The sequence below is a fragment of the Zonotrichia albicollis genome, chromosome 3 (genome assembly GCF_047830755.1).
Source record: "Zonotrichia albicollis isolate bZonAlb1 chromosome 3, bZonAlb1.hap1, whole genome shotgun sequence".
NCBI lineage: Eukaryota > Metazoa > Chordata > Aves > Passeriformes > Passerellidae > Zonotrichia > Zonotrichia albicollis.
In genome coordinates this window covers 116,554,738-116,569,622 of record NC_133821.1, presented here as the reverse complement: position 1 = coordinate 116,569,622, position 14,885 = coordinate 116,554,738, and the positions used below count along the sequence as shown (strand labels likewise).

Below are 14,885 nucleotides of genomic sequence, written 5' to 3'. Positions count from 1 at the left end.
AGTACACCGAGTTATAAGAATAGATGGTATTGGGGAAAAATGATAAATATTGTACACGTAACCATGGGTATAAAGATAAGTGGCTGCCCGGGAGGGCAGCACAGTGTGCTCATGGCTGGCTGCTGAGCAGAGCTCTGTCGGGCCGAAAGAAAATCTTTTAGATAAACAATTAATAAACATAAAAACTGAAAGAAGAACTGAAGCCTCTTCTCGTCCTTTGATACGCGGGCTGCCCCAAGGCCACCCCGGCCCTTCCAGGCCCTTCAAACAGCCGAGATAAACCGGACAGCCAGCTGAGAGTTCAGGAGGAGGATTAGCCAGTAGATAGACATAAGCAATGTTGATTTTGCTACAGACACTGCTCAGGAATAAAGTAAATGAGGACAGCTAGAAGAAGCCTCATGTTTGCAGTCCCTGGTCTTCTGGGGAGACTTTACCACTGCAATGTCTGCTAGAGAGACAGCACAGCAGAGCAAAAGCAATCCAGTAAGTTTCTGGAGTGTGTTGATGACAATTTCCCAACGTAGATGATTGAGAAGCTGGTGAAGGTTGATGCTTTACTGTACCTTGTATTTACAAAAAGGGAAAGACAGGGCGGGGATCTGAGTGCTGGGAATGTTTTGGCTGCAGTGACCAAGAGATGGTGGAGTTCAAGATTTTAATGGAGGGAACAAGGCAAAAAGCTGCACTGTCCTAGGCTGCATGAGAACACTTTGTCCTTCTCAGGAATCTTGAAAGAATCCTATGACAGGTGGTCTGGAATAGCTAGGGGATTTTCAGGAATCAGATCTTCCAAGCTCAAGAATAGTCCATCCTGATGTGCAGAAAATCAGGCAAATGGCCCAAGGCAAGTGTGGATGAGAAAGAAACTCCTGACAAACATGATAAGGAAGCAGACAGGAGGGTGAAGCAGGGACTGAAGACCCAGGAGTAATATAAAACCACTGTCCAAGCATGCAGAGATAGGAGTAGGAAAGCCAAACTCTGTTTGAAAGTGAATCTGGCAGGGTGTGTGAAGGGCAGCAAGAGGGGATTCCACAAGTACAGCAGCAGCAGGAAGGCAGCTGAGAAAAATTATGGCTCTTTATTGAATGGAGCAGCAAACCTTGTGACATAAAACATCTGTAACACCGAGCTATTCAATGTCCTCTTTGCCTTGGTCTTGCTACTAAGATTTGCCTAGGAATCGCAGAGTCCCTGGGGCAAATGGGAAAAATCATAACAAACCTTATCCTTAGTCATACCCTTACTGTAAGAGAAATAAAAATTAAGAATAAGAAATATAATAGTATTTCAAAATTTGTGTAATAGAGCATTTTTAAGGATAGATGTAAAACACACCAGGCAAAAAGAAAGCAGGGCCAATAGGAAGATAATCAAGAACTTCCAATATAATGTCTCTACCAGAACCCTTTACATAGTTTCGTGAATGGCATGAAGATGAGCTGGGGGAGGTTTAGTTTGGATATTAGAAAAATATTTTTCACTCAGAGAGTGTTTGGGCGCTGGAACAGGCTCCCCAGGGAAGTGGTCACAGCACCAGCCTGACAGAATTCAAAAAGAATTTGGACAATGCTCTTGGGCACATGGTGAGATTCTTGGGGTTGTCCTGTGCCAAGCCAGGAGAAGGACTTTGATAATGCTTGTAGTTCTTTTCCAACTCAAAAAATTCTGTGATTCATAAACAATGAAAAAAATTAAGATGGGACTGTGCAATAAAGCACTCACTAGAGTAGTCACTTTTAAAGTAAATATACATTAAAAAAATTCCACATTAAAAAAAATACAGAAATTGAAATTATAGGGCACATGTCTAAACAGTACTATTATTGCAGATAAATAAATAAGTGCGCAATGCAGTAGTAAAAATATCTCTACAGTGGAGTAATTACCCCTAAAACCTAGTATATCAAAATAGAAAGGTAGATACATAAATAGTGATAATAAATAGATTTTTATGAGATTATATAGAGTGTTTTGAAAAATCCTAGGTTTTGTTTTAACAGGGATGATCAGAAGTAATTTATTTGAGTGAATAAATCAAAATTTAGAGAGTGATCATGGCAACCTATCAAGACTTCAAAATGTATCAACTTGCTGTTTTGATTAGCTGATGAAACATTATATATTTCTTTGTTATTAATTAATATTTTCTGTTAAAATATTGTATGGTATTGTGCAGCTTTGTTCTACAGCACAGTTTACTAAATATTTCTCTTTAATTTTATTTAACTTCTCAACCTTGAATGAAAAAATGAAAATTCATATATTCCAATCCACATTATTTAATGTCATGTGATGAGTAAATGCAGTCTGCCTTTAAATTGTGATTTTTTTTTTTGTAGACAAGGACGGATATAAAAAACGTCTCATTAGCACTAGTTTGTAGGCAGCTTAGTAATCCTTCAGTTTTCTGTAGTAAAAGATCTTAGTACTCATGCAAATTATATCAATATTTCTTTTAAATACAAGATGTACTAACATTAATTAAAATAATTAGAAAGTAAATTCAAATTCTCTTGTTGCCTTAGTAAGTGACAGCCTGTTCAGCTCTTTCCATTCCCATGGTGTTGTTTAATGTGCAGAAAGACTTTAATATGCAAAATACAAAAATCTGCTAAAGCAAAAATAAGATTTCTAAGTTAAACTTTTTAAGCTTTAGTATAGGTCAACTTATGAAATTTCTTATTTATTGCTGTTTTTTTAGTTATAATTTCTGGATAGTTCTTCATGAGTTACTGGATGAACTGGTGAGAGGAATAGGAAATCCCATTTATACACTGCTATGCTATCAGTTAGATCTGCTAATCTAAAATATCTTGATTTAGCATCATTTTTGATCAAGAGCCATTAGTGAGCTCTGTGTGTGTTGTTTTCATGTGTATTTTGGATGTAATATACTTTCATTCTGTAAATGTTGGGCATTGTAATTTTGAACTGTTTCTTGGCAGTTAGGGAGAAATCCCAGCATGAGAGAAAAGAGTTTTATTAATCTTTAGAATTAGGCTACATTTTAGAGTTTTACTTAGTCTGTAAGGTGGTTCTATTTGATGTGGAGGGAAATGTTTTTAACATAAATAGGTGTCATTAGCAGTCCTTGGGGGAAAACATTGAAAGTTTTTTAGGAATTGAGTTTTGTAAAATACTTGGGGGAAGTTTTCATGCTGACCTCAAGGCAGAAGATGTTTGGACAGATTAATCTGTTGATCAGTATCCCTGCCTGTTCATTTTCAGTAGAAGTAATACCCAGATCAAGAACCACATAAAAGAACATGCTATAAGGATTTAGCTGTGTGAAGCCAAACAGTCTTAACAGTCTTGAGGCTAAAATGTAGATGCTTGTTTCTTTACCACATAATTAATATCAACATTGAATTAAATAAATTCATTCTTTAGTCTTAGTTTCTTTGAAAAGTATGAGGCAAAGTGGCTGGCAAAACCTAGGCCTTCTCTCATCAAGGAGAGGTGTTCACTAAGAGAATTGCTGAACTCAAGCATTCAAGTCACCAGCACTTTTTATAGGAAGATGGAAAGATAACTGAAAGAGTCAGCATGTTTCCCCAGAAAAATGATGCAACATTTTAAGGCTATCATAGAGAATGTCAGTTTGAGATATGTATTTTCCAGTAGGAAAAGTTAATCCAAGCATCTTTGCTGTCCAAGGCAAAAGAAATGTATTTCAAGGTATTTCAAGTACCTGATTATACATTTTTAGTAATAATGGCACACTTCTCTGCACTTTGGTGATGCACTAACATCTTTCATAAAGATTAAAACCTGGAATATGCAACTCTTTGGGGAATGCAAGCAGTTCCTGCTGTGAATTTTAAACAAAGTCTTCGGTAAAAGGTTTGATTTGTTTTATACTTTGCAAGAATTCTGAGGAGGTAGCCTAGCTAGAGACATTTACTTTCTCCTTTCTTGTATATTTTTTATTATTTAAAAGCTTTGGTTTCAGGAGAGCAGCAGCAGACGCTTTCAGCACTAGGGCTATATACACCAGAGCTGACTTTGAACTGCAAAGTACAGATCTAATTACACAGCTTGTAACTGTGGAACCACTTCTCTCTATTCTAAATTACTTTTCCTAACTTATTTGCATAATGTAATGCACAGAGATTTTGCCACTGAAATGTAATATTCTCTGACACAGTTAGGACAGGCTAAATTAACCCTCCTAAGACTATATTGCTGTCTTACAGTATATTTGAATGTTTACTGACTTCATTGGGGAAAAAAACATCCAACAAAATGTTATATGTCAATTTTTAGCTAGGGCTGGTTCTTAAAAAACATGTTGTGATGTACAGAGATTACAAGATGTAACAAGATGTACAGAGATTGTTGTCTGTCTGAAAAGTTCTGGTTTTTTAGTCAACAATTTTGCAATCCCTGTAAATTTTTTCAGGTGTTGATATGTCATCATTTAACACATAAAAGCCAATGAATCCAGCTGTACATAAATCAGTGGCAGATAAATATCATAGAAAAGTGCTGCACATCTGAAAATTAATCTATAAGAACTGTAGAAAGGCTTCTGGGTAGAGGACAGTTGCACAATGCTTGTTTCTTAGTTATTGTCTGCATACCAAGGTCTTACTGAATGAATGATTGCTATGGTGTCAGAGATTGCCATACACGTAGGCAGAAGCTTTAGAAATCATAACTGAAGTTTTATTCCAAGCCTCTGCTAACTAAAAGCAGAAACATGTGCAGGATTTTTTGTTTACACTTGATGAATTTATTGAAATTTATTGAGTATAATTGGCAGAAGAGAAAGGGAACTCAATGTGGTCCCAATCCATCTGTCCCATTCCAGTTCCTGAAGCATCTATACTGAGTGCCTCCGACTATCAAAATTTCTGAAGCCCACAGGGTTGTTTGTAGACATACATTATGGCAGGCAGTAATCAGAAAGAAAGAAAGAAAGATATTTTAGTTGTTTTTAGGTAAAAGACTTCAACTCTTTTTTAAGATCTCTTTACATTCTCAACAACATGAAAAAAAAAGTAAAAATATTTCTCTCAAACAGTTTGATTAGTGTTTTCATGGCTTTTGAATATTACATTTGTGGTCCTGCTGTTAACAGTGGTAATATTCTTGTGGGCTTTTAACTGTGAGCATTGCAGAGTAGTTCTCTTCTGTTTGATTGGTCGTTCTTTTCTCACGAGCCAAGTTGTAGCATCAGAATGTTTATCAGCCCAGTATTTGTTTCCAGATCATTTAGGATGTGTCAAATAACACAACTCTTTACATCAGTGTTAATCTTAGTACTGTGTGAGCATGAACTATTTATGGCCAACAATTGTTCTCTATTTTTAAGGACTTAAGAATTTTTAAAAGATACAATCTCCTCAAAAGCTCTTTGAAAATACTGAATAACAATGTAGGCAGGATCATCCTTTAATTGCCTTTGAATGGCATTAGTTTTCATCAGTATGTCATGTATTACCTAGTTTTTGTCATTCCCATAGGCAATATTTTGTAAATAAAGTTTTCATTATTTGACTAAACCTTTTTTATTATTTCTCATTGGCCCTGTTTCTTTCTGTCTAAAGGTGATGGTGTTTGTTCATGCTAGAAATGCTACAGTACGAACTGCTATGGCTCTTCGAGAAAAAGCAAAAAACAATGGTCATATTTGTCACTTCTTGTCACCCCAAGGGTCAGAATATGGACAAGCTGAAAAACAGGTAAGTGAATCATTTACACTGGTAGTCTTTTCAGTCTTGGAATTGATATTTTTTTTCAAGATAGTCCAGCATGGGAATAGATGCAGCATTTTTGAGCTTCTGGGAAGATTTTGCTTTGAAAGTCACATGAGGTTGCTGAATTGAATAGGGGAGCAGAGGGAGTAATAGTAAAGGAGGAGCAAAGTCTTGTTATTTTCAGTTTGTTAAGATAAAGCTGATAATTGTGTTTCATGCAGCTTGTACTACTTGACAGTAACTTTCATGTTTGCAGCTAAGGAAGTCTCTAAACCACCAGTTTCAAGGAATATGCCATTATATCTGCTGAAAGAATATTTCCATAACAATTCTTAATTCTGTGCTGTGTGTGGCATTTATATTTGGTGATATCAACTGAAGTCTAAAGATTAGATTTAGCAGTGTCTTTTTAAGATCCCATGAAAAATAAGATTCTTTCTCTTTCCACAATTGATTTCTTCCCATGAACTTTAAAAAGATACTTACTGTAAAAGTTTTAATACTTATGGGATATACTTTCTTACACTGGCAAATATATCTATAAACTCTTCAGTATTCTGGACCTGTGAATTACAATCTTCTGAGGGTTTTAGGTTCTTATGTCTGTTGTTACTTATAATAAATATGTTACTTTATTATATACCTCTGAAGAGAATGTGAAAAGATTCATTCAGTCGTAGTAATTATGAATGGAGCATAGATGTTACAGTTGGCAGAATCAGATTTCTGAAACCTGGAGAAATCAGGATAAATTATGTTCTTTTTGGCAAGGTGCTTCTGAGAGCTATAATAAGTATTTTAAAATTATGCTCTTATAAGTTGATATCATTATATTTCATATCATATCATAGCATATTTTAAAGCCCCTATTTTTCTAGTAGATGCTAGTATCTGCTGTATTATAAAAATAACATCAAATTTGAAGACCCCATGTTTCTACTATAGCACTAATTAATGCTGAACCTTTTTTCATTAGATTTCTTCGGAAAAAAACCTGAAACTCTTCATTTATTAAAAATAATGTTAGTTTTTTAATGTTAATACAAGAAAAAATTAAGCTACTGAAAATGCTAGTACTTATTTAGACAGTCAAAATTATTGCCAAAGAAATTAAGAAAAATTTTATGCTTATTTCAGCAGTGCAAATTTTGTGAGATATCTGTCAAAGAAGTATTCATCCAACTCACTGTGTATGTGAGTGAAAACAGCTCCTGTGTCTTTAGTTTTACTTTTCTGTAATTAATTAAATTAGATTAAATTAATTAGAAAGCATATTCCTGTGTCAATGGAAACCAAAAAACTGTCACAGAGGGAAGTTCTAAACCTGTTTGGAATATGTGTGATATGAATGTGGTTTGATGTTCTGTAATGCTTATTACTTGTGGAAATAGCAGCAGATTCCATCTCTGGGGCAGTGCATCGAATGCACCCGACTGGGAAGCACAGACAGGGAGGTGGAGGAGAGGGAGTTGTGTTCTCTGTTAGGTTGATCTTTGGCTGTGCAGAGCCCCACAGTGAAACTGGACATGTGCAGCTCCTCTCTGGTTCTAGGTGGGAGCAGGAAGGAAGGGACAGGGAGGTTCTGGCTGGGATCTGTTGAGGATTATCTGTCCAGGCAGACATAGTGGTTCTGACTTACTCTATTGGATACTGGGAGAAGTCTCCCCACTTCATTTTCAACCATTATCTGGGATAGTGACATTATTCAGGCCACCCATGAGGTTCATATGCTGCACTTAGGGACTGCTTTTGAGTCCAACGAGACCCCTACTTTGCTGCTCAAGAATTGGTGACAGCCATTTCCATGAATGGCAAATTTCATTGTAGTGATTGAGTTCAGTGTTCAGAGGAAGGTTGTGATGGTAGACAGTGAGACTTAGGACTTGGGAGAGCAGTCTTTGGCTTATTTAGAGAATTACACAGTAGAATCTTCTGGGAAGCTGCCATGAATCAGACAAATCTCTCTGCTTTTACACTGAGGAAATGGCTTGAATAGAGAGACTGAAAACATCACTGAAAAGAGTGATGACTTGGCATCATGATTCAGGAAGTGAGGAAGGAACTGGGAAAGAGAGAGGTAAATGAAAGTGAGTACTTAAATTGTAAGCTTTACGTGCTATTCATAAAAAACGCAAGTAAAATATTGTCACTATATAGGTTCATGTGAAATGTACTTGTTATTCTAAGCAAACTCCCAAGAGAATTTGAATTCTTGTGTGGGAATACTACTCTTTTAATATGAAAATATAAGCATCATCCGTTTTTCAGGAAAAGCTGTAGACAAGATCAGTACTAATGGTACACACTTCCAAGTGTTCTTACAGAGAAACTTGAGGCAAGAAAATGTAATGTGCAAAATTATGGAATCTTTCCCAACAGAATTTTAAAAATTCTTATAAATCAGTACCTAGGAAGAGTGTGGAAGATGAGGCAAAATGCACTTACAAACCAGGCTGGTGATGATTGCCTGGGAAAGCAAGAACAAGAAGTGTGACTGTCAGTAACAGAACAAATTTATAACCAGATAAGAAGGAAAAGGCATGAAGACCAGAGTGTCCTGGTTCCAGCCAGGATTGGGTTAATTTTTTCAGTAGCCAAGAGAGGACCTGGAGATTATTCTGTGCCAACTCACATCATTGCTGGGTTGGGGCAGAGGGAAGGGGGTGTCCTCTGGACAGGAGGGGATCCCTCTGGTCATGTAGGTGCAGCAGAGTAGTCTGGTAACACCAGTGCCAGCTGTCACACGTGAATTGTTCCCCTCTGTCCTGTGCCCTGTGTCATCATTACTGTTTGCCTTCTTCCCTTACTGCTGTTTCCAGTAAATTGTTCTTATCCCAACCCATGATCTTCACCTTTTTGCCTCCAGTTCTCTGTAGCTGCAAGGGGAGGCTGTGGGAGGGGGAGTGTAGCAGGTAGGGCCTGGCGTTCGGAAGATCTCGTGATGTTACGGGAAGACAGGGCCCCTGCCCCCTTAGATAAGAAAATTAACATAGGAATGTAGCCCCCTAAACCGGATTCCGGTAACTTTCCACTTGCCCAGGTAAATTTCCATCCCTACTAACCATAGATGGTAAGGACAGACCCCCACCTGACGTAGAAGCCCCCTAGACTATAAAACCCTGTCCGGTTTATCTCGGCTGTTTGAGGGGCCTGGAAGGCCCGGGGTGGCCTTGGGGCAGCCCGCGTATCGAAAGACGAGAAGAGGCTTCAGTTCTTCTTTCTGGTTTTATGTTTATTAATTGTTTATCTAAAAGATGTTCTTTCAGCCTAACAAAGATCTGCTCAGCAGTCAGCCATGGGCACACTGTCTCTGCCCTCCGGGGCAGGCACCTATCTTTATACCCATTGTGACGTGTACAATATTTATCATTTTTCCCCAATACCATCTATTCTTATAACTCGGTGTACTCTTAGTAATAACCAATCCAAAGGTGCCACCGTGGCCAAAGAAGATGGAGGAGAGGAGGAAGAAGAAGGAGGGCAGGACACACCCCAATTCCTCCATCTTACTCCTCTAAACCCCCCTGTACATAAATCCTAAACCTTGTGTCTCACTCTCTAATTAACTAATCCCTTCACCATTCACCCTGTGAAGCCCTCATCCTTGTCGTCTCCTGTGTAGGGTTAAAGTCCAGCTATCAGACACTTCTGGCAACATTCCAGGACTCCCGAGCCCCCCAAGCTGGTCTCAGAGGCTCAGCATCTCAGGACTGAGATCTTGAGATCCGACAAAACCCCACGGGAAGAGAGAATAAAGGCCTTTGATCCTCCACCATATTGGTGTCCCCGTGTTTCTTAGGCCCGAGCGACCCTGGGGAAATGGGCCGCCGTGCTGTTTCCTGAAACCAGGCCGCCTGCCTTGTATCTGAAGGCAACAGGGGAGAAGCAAGCAAGCAGTGCATGGTTTGGAGACTCTCAGTGGAGAGCAGTAAATTGGGGAGTATCACCCCTAAACCACAACATGTAGCAATGAATCAGAGGGAATTGTGTTCTCAACCAAGGATGACATAATCTTCTTGTGTCTGTCTTGAGTCTTGCAATGGCTGTGAAAAGACAGAAGAACTTGAAATTCTTCCAATGATCAGCACATGTCATATGCACATATTACATGAGTGTAAATTTCGATTATTTTACTTCTTGTGCATGTAAGTGTGATCTAGATATTGGGGAAAATATTATTTTTTATTACTGTTGTTAGTATTTTACACAAATTAGACACTGCAGTGTACTTAAGGTTTCCTTCACTGTCACATATAAATAAATCAGTAATGGGAATACTAAAAATAGAGTGAAGGCCTAGTCATACTGCAGTCAGTAGCAAAACACCCCCAGTGACTTTTCCCAACATACTTCCATTTGTCCTCTTTCAGGATCCATTCAACAAACAAAGCTAAATTATATTCATTTCATTTACAATAAAAATTTATTACTTTGTTGATTCTGGCTCTGTTACCTAATAACTATGGTCTACAAAGGCAGTTTTCAAGATATTGAGGGAATTTGTGGTTTTATGTTCTCTGTTCATCAGAAACTTGCTGTTTAAACTAATATGAATATACTGTATTGAAATAATTATGTCACAGCATGTATCTTTGAGACATATTTTTATTTATATACAGTTAGCACAATAAAGATACTAATCAGATAAGATATATAGTCTGCCAAAGCAGCAACTGTGCATAAACAGCCATCAATAATCATAAAATGAGTAATATGCCATCAACATTTCTCTGAGCAATTAAGGCTCTTATATATGAAGACTTATGAGTACACCAAAGATTTCAGTGATTAGAGCATGTGGTGGGTTGTTATTAAAACTATTACTGTTCAATCTAAATTTTCTTTTTCTTTCTTAGCAGTAAATATTTCCAACAGAAGTAGCTATATTAAGAGCAGTAATGTATGTGCATCTCACCAAAGGGTTTTATCATCATGTATTTTGTCATAGGAGCTTTCAGTGCCAGTATTTTTAAAGATTTCAAAGTGTAACAGATAAAGAAAGACACAAGGCACAGTGAAGTCAAGTTGGATATAGAGAAGTTAGTTATTTTCCTTAACTTTCTGCTTTCTTTCCAATAACCCATCCTGGAATTAGACCCCAGAGCCTGGAATAGCAGTGCCTGAATCAAGTACAGTGCTACATTCAGGTATCCTGGAAGTGCAGAAGTTTTCTCCTTCAATGGTAACTCTAATGCTGGAGAGGTTTGCTGGCTAAGGTACAAACTTCAGTACCACATAGGGGTACACACACTTACAGGCTTAAGTGACTGTCATCAGGAATTGTATCTGTACAGTTTTCTACCATTACAACTGTTAGGAAAGAAAAAAAAAGAGAATGTTATTGCAGACAACTGTGGTTCTAAACAGAACAAATCAGAGCTGCAGAAATACTGCAGGGACACACTAATGAATTCATAGTTTTTGTGTACAAGAAGGACCAGCTGTTGTGAGATGTTTATAATGTGATGTAGGGAATTGAGCAAGGCACAAAATTCTGTTTGAGCTCCAGTAACAATTTCTAAAATGTTTATAGCCTTGACATGTGTAATTCTTCATGTCTGAATTGGCCTGCCTAGAGCTCTAGACCCATGGTCTTATGCTAGTTCTCTTCATTGACTTAAATTTTTTTTCCCTGAGAAAGTTTTTATTAATTGAAATAGCAAATTATTGTTGTTAGAGGTAAATGAAGCTACTCAGGAAGTCTTTCAGTGGCAAAGTTAGAGGGGCCAAGAGATAATACTGGGAAGAGCATTCACACTCCTCTTCCTTAGGCATTTGCTGTTCAAAGCAGCTATTGCTGTAGACAGACTGTGTGTCTGACCTGGCACAGCATTTCTTACACCTTACACTATAAATCAGATACATTTTATGCAATAAGTTGAGTATTAACACGATAAAACACGACTTTTAAGAGCTCTTCTAGGTTCTTTTTAAAATCTATTCTCCAAACTTGACCTGGTTTCTTTGTTCCTGAAACCTCCAAGGTCATCTGTAGGTGGTGTGGAACTGATCTGTCCTTGCAAGCACTTGCCATTCCTTCAGAGTGTTTCTATTTCCAAACTGTACCTTTAATCAGCATGTTCATATTTTAAGTTTTTGATCACTGGTACAAATATTAAATATCCATAGGTCAAATTTGATCTCTGAAGACATTGACATTCTGTCATGTAAAAGTTCCTGTATACAATTAATTTCTTCAGTCATCATTGCCTGGTTTTAATCACTTTAATAAATGAAATTAATTTTATATAGTACTTAATTGCCAATGCTGCATCATATAAATGAAATTTCTGACAGAAGTTTAACTGTATTATATCACTGCTGTGTGATGCAGAGTGATTAATCTAAGCTTCATAATGATAATATCATGTTTGTCTGACAAGAGCTATCTTGTATAAATGGATGTTTATTGGCACTGTTCCTAAATTTAGCAGACTACAGGCCATTCAGTCTTGCCATTTCATTTGACATGAAATTTAGCAATACCCAGCAGAGAATAATCTTGATAATGTAATAGAGTCCTTATTTTGTATTCTGTATGTAGTTTTTGCTGTAATGGATAAATAACATACTTAGAATCATCTGAAATCCAGTATATGACTTACAAGAATAAGTAATACTCAAACAGTTCTAGTCTAGACACAGCAAATGGAAGTAAAGGCTACTTCACAGGATGAACTGAAAAAGTAGAATAGTTAATAGCATTGTATTCTGTACTGGCCTTAAAAATCCAAGCAATTACTAATTCTCTTAATTATCTGTCAAACATTTTTAAACTATTAGAAATTAATTTTTAGAGAGTATTCATCAAATATTTAATGTGTAATCATTTGCCTGACATTTAATTATTTCAGAGCAATCCTAATTTTATTTTTGTTTTACTAATAACGTATCTAATATTTGATATGCCATTAAAAAAACTATAAAAATAAAATGAGGATATGTATTCAAATACATTAGCTATAATAAATGTCAAACATATATTGAAGTTTCCTATTTGTTTTATAATTACTATATTTTTTTATTTGTGAAAAATATTTGCTAATTGTCTTTCAGAGAAGGAAGCAAAGTGCTCTGTATTTCTTTCATGGGATATTTTATTCAGTAGTCCTGCTTGAAGGTCAGAGACAAAATTCACAATAAGATGTGATCCTAAAAAATCAGGTGTTGAAGAAAAATGTGCTCTGTCTACAACAGTTCCACTGTTTTAATGAATCCTGAGCTGTGGAATTTAGCATTGTTATTCAGATGGACACTTCGATTTTAGGGAGGCCTTTTTATGGAGGGATATATTGTGAGCAATAGAAAAATAGTGCCTTCAGTTTTTTTAGCAGTATTCCTAGATATTAAAACTAAGTGTTAGCTGTTGTAAACTGAAATAAAAAGTTGACAGAAACAGTAAATTTCTTTTTGCTTTTGCTTTTCCTGACCTTTAAAAAGGAAAACCGTTTGAAGGTTGATGTATATTTTTGTTATTATAATAGTTACTTTTTTATGTGTCATTCTGGAAATTGTATTTGCACAGCTTTAAGTTTGTAGTTCTACTTTCAGCTTGATGCTCTGTGTAGTCCTGTGTATTGTTTACAGCCTGCTGGAATTTTCTAGTGTTTTTATTATGAATCAGAAGGTATAAACTATATGGTATAGACTGAATTCTGTTATCAGCTGTATTTCTGAAAACCAGTCTCTTATCCAAGGATTTCAGACTTCTTGTCTCTGAGGCTCTGATGGTACAGCACTGATGTAACAAGTAACAGTCTTCTGCTATGCTGTGAAAAAATAAAATGGACTTTCCCCCCCACTAATCTATGGGCTTGATTGTATATTCTGTTTTATCTATCATGAGTGTCAGCTTGATATGCAACAATGCTTAGTTTCATCCTGTTTATCACTGGAAAGCCACCTCATGAATATTTGTTCTACTTCCAGAAGCTGCACTGCATTAGTAATGGATCTCCTGCAAGAAAAATGGGTTAGCAAACCTTTTTCTAGAATGATCTCTGAGGTTGCAAATACAGCTGACAGGGGTGCTGATGTTTTTCTTCAGGGAACTACTGAAAGAGGTTTTATGCTTTTGTACAGAGCTTCTCAGCTATTTCAGAGTTATTCAGGTTAAAATCAGTAATGGATTTAACCACTGTAAATATAAGATTTAATGCCTTTTCTTACTAATCCTCCATGGAAATGCTCTGATAATCTCTGGGATAATGTGTTGCCTATAGCATCCCCTTTCATTGTTGACAAAATTCCTATTAAATACTAAATGTGCTTAGTAAGATCATTTGAAACTGTTGTCATATTTATAACATGATTAAACGTCTCTCCTTTAATGAAGTCTACTGCAGTCTTCTGCAAGGTAGTGCAGTCTTTGCATTCGGTAAATTCAGACCTTAAGGAAAATAAATTTGTTTAAATGTTTTATTAGTGCTTCAAAATATAGAAACTGAAATTCAAAGTTATACTGTTTAAAAGAATGTCTTTAATAGGTAATTCTCTTTAAATCTAAGACTTTTAAAATATACTGAAACTTCTTTCTCTGTGGGGTATGGGAAGAATATTAGGCTAATAGAGGTTCCTTGATGTCAGGCTATGACATTGCTTGCTGTAATGAGTAGTTCTAACAAGTTATTTGGTTGATGCTGCAGTTACATCAGGGGTTTGCACAGTCAGTAGCAGCATATGTGTATTTCTTTTAAAATCAGCATAAATGTTGATGTTACTGTAAAACTAACTGATTTAAAAAATGAATTTATTAAAGCTTTAATATCTCTTCCCATTTTCCTATGCATTCTTAGCTTTTTTTGCATCAGCAATTGTGATCTCTTTGTCTTTCCTGAAATTTTAACTTCATTCTGGACACTGAGACAGAAAAGCCACACACAACATTCCTTTTTTAACTTGACTGTGAAAATCTCCTTCAGTTTGCTATTAGGATGCTTTAACATGTAATCCAGATCAAAAAGTTTGCTATATCTTTTCCCAGTAGTTATTAATCAACAGCTTCCCTGGATAAGAGGATTTCAACTTGAAATCTCATCCATTGTATCAAGTATATTTGGATATTGAATAGCTGTGCTAATGATAAAAAAACAAATTATCAACTTCTGAGACATTTGGGAGGGAAAAGCAAAAACAAAACCAGTATGACTGTTTTAATTTTCACAAGTCTGGGGACCA

At 36.4% G+C, this 14,885-nt stretch overlaps 1 protein-coding gene across 4 annotated transcripts in view; it reads left to right on the top strand.

Moving 5' to 3' along the window:
• ASCC3 (activating signal cointegrator 1 complex subunit 3) overlaps positions 1–14,885 on the top strand; it is a 261,720-nt gene that overhangs the window by 126,304 nt on the left and 120,531 nt on the right. For all 4 annotated transcript variants that reach the window (XM_074538569.1, XM_074538568.1, XM_074538567.1 and 1 more), the window contains one exon: positions 5,559–5,693. In XM_074538569.1, coding sequence (XP_074394670.1) covers positions 5,559–5,693 — 135 coding nt within the window. The remainder of the gene's footprint in view (positions 1–5,558; positions 5,694–14,885) is intronic.